General features: G+C 45.2%; 1 protein-coding gene across 1 annotated transcript; it reads left to right on the top strand.

Moving 5' to 3' along the window:
* Positions 1-3,581: 3,581 nt before the first annotated feature.
* Positions 3,582-6,817, top strand: trim69 (tripartite motif containing 69). The gene is made up of 6 exons (XM_080018529.1): positions 3,582-4,257; positions 4,432-4,527; positions 4,770-5,003; positions 5,727-5,749; positions 5,844-5,959; positions 6,067-6,817. Exons 1-6 carry the CDS (start codon positions 3,640-3,642, stop codon positions 6,609-6,611), a joined length of 1,632 nt encoding a protein of 543 aa, XP_079874655.1. The 5' UTR covers positions 3,582-3,639; the 3' UTR covers positions 6,612-6,817.
* Positions 6,818-10,044: the final 3,227 nt, after the last annotated feature.

Genomic DNA, 10,044 nt, shown 5'->3' with positions numbered 1-10,044 from the left:
CAGCTGGAAAAAGATGTTAGAGGGGGTACAGTTCAAAAAAATTTTTTTGAGAACCACTGGTCTACAGGGCGCGGCTGGTCAAGCGGAAACGGGTGGTGGCACTCCACCGCAACCGGCTCGCTCCCTACCGGCCCCTGGCTCCAACCGAGGTGGTCAGGGCCACCTCCGAGCGTGGAGGAGTGCCGACGGCAGCGCGTTCCCACTTCCCCCTCTCTCCGTCGGCTCGGAGTCTGTGAGATAACGACGCCCCATTCACTTGCATTTAAGGATTGGAAGTGTGGCATTATGGAGAAAAACAAAGTGCTAAGAAATAAATTAATGTGACAAATTGAAGTAAATGTACTTTTGAAAAATGTGCTTTTTAAAATGAAAACGATGTACAGTATTTATTTATTTAACTATATTTACTAATATTTACATGTATTAATATATTTATTGCCTCTGATTTATTTCAGGATTTATTTCATGGGCATATCTATTATTTATGTATTTATTTATTTAATATTGACTCAAATGCTGTTCCATACCCTCAGCATCCATCTCAATGTTGCCACAGCGATATTTACTCCAGCCTATAAGTAGACATCTACACATTTCAACACCTATTATAAACTTGTTAATAATAATAATAATAATAATAATCATATAAAATTGCATGAAATCTAACTTAACTTTCAAAGTGAAGTTGAATTTCAATGTGAACCCTGTGTCCTCACATCAGGTTCTTCTATGGCTTTACTGACTGGATGGTACCAACGGTTAATCTGTTTATTCTTAGAGCGTTAACTGTGGAGAACAGCTTGGTTTTTTTCTGCAATCTGAAAGAAAACAAACAATGGATTCAGCAGAAAATAGGACTGGGAGCTCAAAGGATTGTTTTTTGCTGTTTCTTAGGCCCGGGGCCTTATTAAAATGTTGCTTCCCGTCATATATAACTGTTCAAAGCACAACATCACTGAACACTTTGCTGCTGAGAAACTTGGGTGCAGCTTCTGTGCGTGTTTAAATGCAGTGCAGTCCATTACGCTCCATTCTATAACATCAACTTAAAAAAAAAAAATAATAACCCGTGATGCTCTTTGTGTATCAAACTCTTCAAAATATAAATATGGACTATATCTAAAACTGAACAGCCTTCAACCTGCCCCGGTCAGTGATGTACTTTCATAGTGCACGCTGATTCATCACAATAATCACATTTGTTATGTCAATGTCAGTACAAATCACTGGAGTGGGTGTGATTTGCCCAAATGTAGTCAACGGTTTGTTTACACGTGACGGATGATGTTATGGTCGTCCACAGCGGGGCGGTAAGCTCCCAGCTCTGTGCTGCGGCTGAAAAGGTCTCGTCTCCTCTGTTAGAAATAGATGTGACGCTGTGGAACATAACGGCTTCATTCACCTCACTTCAAATGTGTCTAATCCAGCAAGTACACGGGGATGATATCGCCTCAGCATTTTAACTTTTTAATCAGCTCGACATCCCGAACCCATCCCCTACGTTAATTATCTTGCAGGTGCCCTCATCCGCTTGGCAGGCACTGCCAGGCTTTTTATTTTATTAAGAACGAGCAAAGGCGCAGTGTCATCAGGCGGTGCTGAAATGTGCCTGCACGTGGCGTTTCGGTGGCTCCATATTGAAAGGAAAATCAAAGAAGCAAAGAAAAAGCTGTACAAGGACACGCATCATATTTTCGACCCGTCATGTTTACTATCATTGTGATCAATCGGGTGTCGGGTAATATAGTAGATCCTTTAGTTTAACATTTTTTAGTAATGCGTAATAACGTGATCATAAACTGTCTGCTCGGAGCTCACGCCCGCGCCTCCAGCAGCGGCCGTTCTCCAAGATCCGAAGTCTGGGGGAGTGTCAGTGGAAGCGGATTGACTAAGGGTTCTACCCGGCAACCAGGGCCTGCCGGGGCTCAAACTGGATGGCAAAGTCGCCGAGAAGTCACCCCCTGCGTCCGGGTCAAAGACGTTGACCGGACGAGTGCGACTTCCAGTGATCGAGGGGAATGTGCGTCTTGCGCTGCTCAGGTTACAGAGAGCCATTTTAAGCACCGTTGAACTCTTGGGGATCCTCATTGTCGACGTTCAGGAAGGAAGGAAGAAGATGCTCAGGACACATACACATACACACGCACACGCACACACACAGTTACATATTCTTACTACTGTATTATGTTTTTCTATTTTATTTATTTACATTGTTGTGTTATTTTTCATTCATTTATTCTTCTCTCACTACAATAAACACAGCCATAAATAATGATTAGGCCAGACACGGATCTGCGCTCCCACATAAATGTGTGGAAGAGTCGTTCCTTGACTTACAACGTATCATTAAGTGTCTCATGCACTCAAGACTTCTAAAATGAGTTTTGAGAACGTTTGATTGTCCTCTTGTGAGGAAGGCCTTGATTTGGAAACATTTTTTGACCAAATACATTTTGATTCAAGTAAGTGTTGCTTCAAGCACTTTGTGCAGAAATGTATGGAAGCAAGTAAATAGATGACGGGGACTTCCCTTTGAGCCCTCTCTGAGTTTCTACAAGGTAGTTCCACAAGCTGCTATATTGGGATGTTCAGGTCAACAGTCAACGCGCATTCTTAACAATTCCCGACTACACTAAACATTTTTTTTAAGATTGATTAAAAAGTGTGCATTCCATGAATTTGCATATAGCGGATTTCATCCCTTGAGAATTTAATCATTTCACAAATTGCAGTGGTTTACTTTAAGATGGAAAAATATGTTTTTTCTTAAATGGACATTGAAGTCTGATATCTTCGGAGAAAAGTGTCCATAATATTTACTTTTGTCATGAAATCACATGATAAAGAAAAGGAAACACGTCAGCAGGTGGCTATTATGAGGGGGGATTTATTGGGAACTTGTGGTCGGAGAAACCCGTTTGTGAACTCATCAGTAAGTTTTCCAAGTAAATCTCATCATGGTGATTATCTTTTAACAACAATCATTTAGCGGGCAGTGAGTTCAACCACAAAATGAAACAAGATGTGTTAACATGGCTTCACCCAACTCTCTCTCACACACACACACACACACACACACACACACACACACACACACACACACACACACACACACACACACACACACACACACACACACACACACACACACACACACACACACACACACACACACACACACACGAAAAAAACAAAAAAGAAATCTACGGATTACACACACACACAGACCATAAAATACGCAGACACACTCAAACGCACATGGTCACATCTAGTGGATTAACATATTTGTACTGCTACTGTACAGTAGATTAACTGACCTACCGGCAGTCACTGCCCTCACTGCTCTAGACAAACAATTCATGGATAGAATATCCGTGGTCCGCCCCGGTTTCCTGACTTCCACATTGTGTCGTCAGGCTGGAGGTAAGAGGGGGGACGGCGCTGGAGAGAACCCCTCACTATCTAGCGGAGAGGGAGAGAGGCTGGGCCCGCCCCCTCGCCACCCCCTTCCTTTCCCACAGTCAACAGGAAGACAAGAGCCCGAAGAGAGAAGCCAAACTCACAGACTGCCGAAGGGGAAGGACCACAGAGTCCAGCTGTGCACACTGAACAAAGAAAGGAAAAGACCAAGGCAGAGGAATGAGCAAGTCGGAGAAAGAAGTGAAGAAAATACAGTCGGTCTATCTGCAGAATCTAGAGAAGCTAAACCAGGGGATAAAAGCGGAGCGAAAAAGCTGGAAGCCAAAGGAGCCGGAGTTACCGAAGCAGCGACAGCCGACCATGACGGGACAAGTGTCCAAAACGTCGACGCAGAGGCTGAGCAGAGACCTGACCTGCTCCATCTGCTTGGACATCTTCAAGCAGCCCGTCTCCCTGCCGTGCGACCACACCTTCTGCCAGGTCTGTATCGCCGGCTACTGGGCTGGCCCCAGGGGCCCCGGGCTGGGGGGCACGGGCTGCTGCCCCCAGTGCAGGAAGGTGTACCCCGGGCAAAGCTACAGGCCCAACCGCATCGTCGCCAACATAGTGGAGAGCTACTGCCAGGGCCTTGAAGAGAGTGAGGACGGGGTCAGGCTGGCGGAGGCGGCGGTCCCGGAAAGAGCCGCCGCCCCGGCGCCGTGCTGCAGCCGCCACAGGGAAGAGCTGAAGCTCTACTGCGAGGAGGACCAGGAACTGGTGTGCCTGGTCTGCGGGCTCTCCCAGGAGCACAGGAACCACAGCATGGTGTGCGTCCAGGAGGCGGAGCAGAGATACAGAGTGAGTAACCATTACATTGGACTGCATCTCTTGCATAACTTTGCAGATGCTCAATAACAGGATTTTCAAATCATGGTAACAAAATGTGTTTTGTTTGACTCCCCCCCCCCATTGTTTTGCTCGTCTCAATCGAGAGCACATCAGACATTAACGTTCTTCGTCTTTCTGCGGAAGGCGTCTCTGAACAGCTCCATCGAGTCTCTGAAGGCTGAGCTGAACACCGCTCTGCAATGTGATCGAGAGGCCGAGGAGGAGGTCAAGAAGCTGAAGGTTCGTGGGAAATCCTTCTCACAAAAAGCAAAAGTTATTCATCACTCGTGCATCACACTAGGCGTCATGAATCAAGTGTATCGTATGGATGCCCATTGATTTCATCCTACCTGTGATCAAGTTTGGCATTTTTGAATTATTCTTGCGGCGCGCAGGTATGGCGGTAATGCGTCTCTGCACATTGAGAGACTTTTAAAAGTACGCTCCTTGTGATGAAACACCTTCCGCCTACCGATCTCCAGGAGCACACGGCGGACCTGAAGCAACGCATCGAGGCCCAGTTCAGCGACCTGCACCAGTTCCTCTACCAGGAGGAGAAGCTGCTGCAGGTGAAGCTGAAGACGGAGGAGCGCAGGGAGCTGATCCGCCTGGACGAGCACAAAGCCCTGCTGTGCGTGGAGATCTCCCGTCTGCAGAGAGGCCTCCAGGAGATAGAGGAGAAGCTGAGGGAGCAGGACCCCTTCACCCTGCTGCGGGTGAGAGCACGGAGAGTGTGGCACGTTTGCTGTTTTTTTTTTTTTTTTCCTTTTTCTTTTTTTATGTACTAACAAAACGGGGCAGTTCTCTAAATAACCGTCATCTGGAAGTCATTAAGATCGTGATGAGTCCGCCCTGGGGATGATTACAGGAAGAATTACAGAATGCTTGCCTTGCAAAACCAGACTTCTGTTACTCAAAGCTGAAATTGAAATTTAACCTCAATTATGGTTGACGTTTTGTACGGAAATTAGCACCATAACATACACTATAACGGTGCTAACCATATGGAGCAAATATGAATAATTTAACAAGGAATCATACTCTGCTGTAAAGTTAGACTTTTTCGCAAACCTTGGTGTAGCAGTATATTCAGATGAAATGGCCAGGTAAACCTAAATACATGAATATGTATTTTTTATTTTTTTTACTTATCTATCTTATCAGAATAACAGAGCCCTCAGGGTGGAGTGCAGACAGGATGTGGGCGAGTGACCTCACTCCTTCATCTAGAGGATAAGCAGCTCTGAGCGAGCGTAGGCCTGTGCGCCGGCCAAGGCGCTGGGACTTTCCCTGAGCCAGAGGGAGATCCCACAGGGAGGGATAGCGTGAGCACAAAAAAACAGCGATGTAATGTGGAAAACAGCTTATTCTCCTTTTAGACACGGCCAAACTAATCGACATTCTCCCCTCCCTTTGTTTGTCTGCCTGTCTGGTGTCAGAGCATCAAGACCCTGCTGCAGAGGTGAGGCGCACCGGGGAGCTGGCGAGCTTTCATTTCTCCATTTCTTCCATGCGTTCCATAAGTTTTTTTCTGAATAGAATGCTGTTTTTGGCAGGCCCTCGGTGAAGTTTGAGAAGCCCACACTCACGCTACCCCGCCTGTGCGAGGGCCGGTTCGCGGGGCCGCTGCAGTACAGGGTGTGGAAGTCCCTTAAGGGGAGTATTTACCCAGGTATTGTACATGGCATATTTCCCCCACAATACAAAAACAGAAATAAAAGTCACCCGTTCCTCCGAGACATGAGTCACATTATTAGTCACTCGTTTTCCTGTTTTTAGTCCCGGCCGCCATCACTTTCAACTCCAGCACAGCCAACCCGTGGCTCAGCCTGACCTCCTCCCTCACATGCGTCCGCTACCAGACTTTCAACCACGCGGTGCAGGACAACCCCAACAGGTTCAACGCTGCCCTGTCGCTGCTGGCCAGTCAGGGCTTCACGCACGGTCGCCATTACTGGGAGATTGAAGTCTACAGCAGCACGGTGTGGACTGTCGGGGTGGCCCGAGAGTCCGTGTCCAGGAAGGGGGTGATCAAGGCCCTGCCCACCAACGGCTTCTGGACCCTCTCCCTGTCCTATGGAATACAGTACATGGCGGGGACCTCTCCGCCCACCGTCCTCTCCCTGGAGGAGCCCCTGGCCCGAATCGGCGTCTACCTGGACTACAAGAGGGGGCTGGTATCCTTCTACAACGCGGAGAGCATGACGCACCTCTACACTTTCAGGGAAACCTTCACGGAGACACTGTACCCTTACTTCAATTTGGGCTTCCTTGATAAAGTGCATGAAAATGAGCCTCTGAAGGTGTTTCTGCCCAAAATCTGAGTCATGGGACATTCTTGTAGAATGTGGAAAGTGGTGCCAAAGGTTTTCAAGGTGCTTAAACGTTGGCTTGATGTCATATAAGCCATAAGATTCAATCTGTATGTCCAAAGAAAGAGAGTATTCATATATGTATAAATACAGAGGACAACATAAAACTGTGGATTTGTAATTTGACAATTTAAATAAACAGCTAAAACATGATAGCATTACATATCTGAGACAGTTATTTGTCAACTGGAAAACACATCATGAATACATAACGAACTAAAATTTATATTCGGTGAGAGACAATGGGTAATAGATAGACAATAAATAATAGGTCCCGTTTAAAAACGGGACTCATTCTAATTAGAACCACCCTCCATCTGAGTAACTCAACAAACAAATCCTATTTTTATTTTAATTTTTAATTTTTAACCTGTGCTCTCACATGCTGGGCACACAACACAGAGTATTTGTGCCATTGCATCTAGGACGGAGTTAGTCTGCAAGTGGAGTTCAACTTGTCAACCTGCAATGCAACTCTTTATTCATTCTTAAAATCATTAAGAACTGCTGCAATAACTCTGTCCTGTGGACGGCCTGGGAGACGACAAGAGCACAGCTTTTTGTTTCACAGAACCGCCACCAACGCCCCTCTTTGGAACCAGCGCACCATGTTTGGGTCTATAAACAACTAATCACTACTCCAAGTGGGGGGGGAATCACCACGGTGGCACCAATAAACATAGAACCAAACAACAATATGTACATGGAAAAACATAAACATAGAAACATCAGACGACAACATGTGTTGACAAAACAGAGTTAATTAGGTCCAGGAAAACTGGAACAGCAACTGGGCACGTGGCCTCTTCCTGTCATAGTTATGGCAGTAAATGAGGGAGAAAAGGAGAAGGCTGTAATCAGGAGGGTGTTGGGGGTGTGTTCAAAGCAGGTGCTGGTGGTGTGTGTGTGCCTGTGATGAGTCTACCTGTGTGTGTGTGTGTGTGTGTGTGTGTGTGTGTGTGTGTGTGTGTCCACTGGTAAGTGCACGGGAGTTGTCCCAATTAGTTCTGATTTACGAGGTCGCTATTATATCATAGCGCCTCCAAGAAGCGGAAAAGGCCCCAAAGCCACCCCTGAGTCCCGCAGCCGTACGGACACCCCACGACCGCAGGCCCGAGCACCCCTTGTGCAGGCACAAGACACAGGTGCAGAACCCGGGGCCGCGAATGGCAGGCACAGACCGCAGGCCCCGAGCCATGTCCCTCGCCAACAGACTGACACCCCGCCCAAACTGCACGCTCCACAGGCGAAGCGGCGGGGCCCCCATGCCCACCAGCGCCTCACAGAAAGGCGAGGCCCGCCACACCACAACCGGCCAGACACTGCACCCTGACACCGCACTCGTGGCTACAAGCCACGAGTGCTCATCCATGTCGCCGAGTGTGATCGGAGGATCGCAGGACACCTGGACAGACCAATCTTTTAAAAGAAAAAGGAATTAATACCAGCTGTCCGAAAAACTGCAGACAATGGAAATGTATGTATTTATAAAATAATTCTGCTGTGTGTTTCTCTCTTAAAAAAAATATACATAAATAATATTAATTAAAAAAAAAAAAAAAAAGGATGCGGTAGATAAGTAGACTGTAGCTTGTGGTGCACAATCCGCTGTGCGTTTATCCAAACAAAACCAATAACAATTGTGTGTTTTTATTGTAGATGCATTTATTTATTTAAATTATTGCAAAAAAAATTCAGACGTTTACATGAAACAAAAAATCCCGCGTCCAAGAGTCCCGGTGCGTCACTGGTGTCGTCACTGTACGTCCGTGTCTCCCGCAAGCGTGGAGCACAGCAACAAAAGTCAGAACTAACTTTTGATTTCAGTCTTCGATCTAATATCAGTGAAGATTCAGCAACTGGATGTTCAGTTCTGTTTCACTTTTTTCAGAAGCAGAATTTGGTGGACCGTATAAGGTGAAATCTGTGATTTACCAAGTAAGTACAGTGGAACCCGGAAGCCTCGGGAGAATGGCTCCTCCCACAAAAAACAGCCCTTGTGGTATAGAGGCATGTTAGAATGGCTAGAGTGCATAATCCGAGTGGTACTTTCAGAAAAGATCAGTAAATATCTTTTGGGGACCTCATAGACCTATATTAACTTCTGTAAAAAGAAGCATAACAGGTCCCCTTTAAAGAGGTAAGCCGTAATATTATTATATTTAAATATCCCATATTCAATACATTATTTAGCTGCCACTTTTTAAGAAACAGCCATTCAATGTTTTTGCGTCATGTATATGCTCCTCTATATGCCGTTTCCATTTCTTGGTGGCCTTCCCCGACAAGAATGCGTAGATCGGGCACAAGGAAGGAAGGCCGCTCTGGATTACAGTAGATAAACCAGCGTATCGCATTGTGGTCAGTTGATGTGGACACACTATTGCAGAGCACATATACTGAAATGAACAGCAACCCCACCACCGCCTCAAGTGACCGAGAAACAACAAAACAAATCAACTGATCAATAGAAGTTAAACTGTGGAGGAAAGGAAGTGATCGTCTGAGAGCGAAGACGAGGGTAAACCCTGTTGTCGAGAAAAAAAAAAAAAAAAAAAAAAAAAAAGAAAACCCTGGAGTTTCCAGCTCTTGTAGTGTAATCCAACCAACACAGACAAGCTCATGGATTTTCCGTTTAAATGACTTCGTAAAAGTTAACAAGCCAACGCATGCAAAAAGAAAACAACAAGAATCAACACCTACAAAACATTGTGTGTAAGGTATGGTTTTACAGCCAATGCAGTTTATTTCAATTTTTAACAGATTTAAAGAAAATCTGTTGCAATCTGAGTGAAATTCACATTAGTTGGCACTGTGATGGGTAAGACTGAAAGGAAAAAAAAAAAATAAAAAAAAATCAAGAATTAAGTTTTGTGAGGAAATAAAATACATTCATAGTCATAGTTAAAGTCCAAAGTTATTGTGTTTGGAAATCATCCGGAGTCAGACATGTGAATAAGGACGCCTACAAAGACAATTTAAGGGAAGCACTTCGCAAACAAGGGAATCGGACTCGTCAGCAAAGGGTCCGATGAAGACCCCCGTCTTTCTGATGAAGAAGGAAAGAAGCCTACAGAGGAAAGACGGCCCGAATTATTTCGCTTCATCGGCCATCTCTCCAGATGGCTTGCCCTTAAAACTGCTTCATATTGTAAGTCATCAGCATAAGATTTAATTACCCCTAATTAACACAAGGCTTCTACAACAAGATAGGGATTTTTCTTTTTTTTTCTCTAAACGATACAAATAATTTACAGATCAGATGTAATTAAAAATTAGAAATTAAAAAATTTAAAAAAGGAGACTCCCAATTCAACCAAATCAATTATGTGTCTTTCGTAGTAAAATAATGAGCAGCTCTCAGATTAAATTAAATTAGAAGACA

The sequence above is a fragment of the Zeus faber genome (assembly GCF_960531495.2).
Source record: "Zeus faber genome assembly, chromosome: 17".
Lineage (NCBI taxonomy): Eukaryota > Metazoa > Chordata > Actinopteri > Zeiformes > Zeidae > Zeus > Zeus faber.
This window is presented reverse-complemented; position numbering and strand designations above follow the sequence as displayed.

Coding starts and splice junctions, on each gene's coding strand:
- trim69 (XM_080018529.1), top strand. CDS start 3,640: ATGAGCAAGTCGGAGAAAGAAGTGAAGAAAATACAGTCGGTCTATCTG. Junction 5,004..5,726: donor ACCCCTTCACCCTGCTGCGG/GTGAGAGCACGG, acceptor GTCTGGTGTCAG/AGCATCAAGACCCTGCTGCA. Junction 5,750..5,843: donor ATCAAGACCCTGCTGCAGAG/GTGAGGCGCACC, acceptor TGTTTTTGGCAG/GCCCTCGGTGAAGTTTGAGA.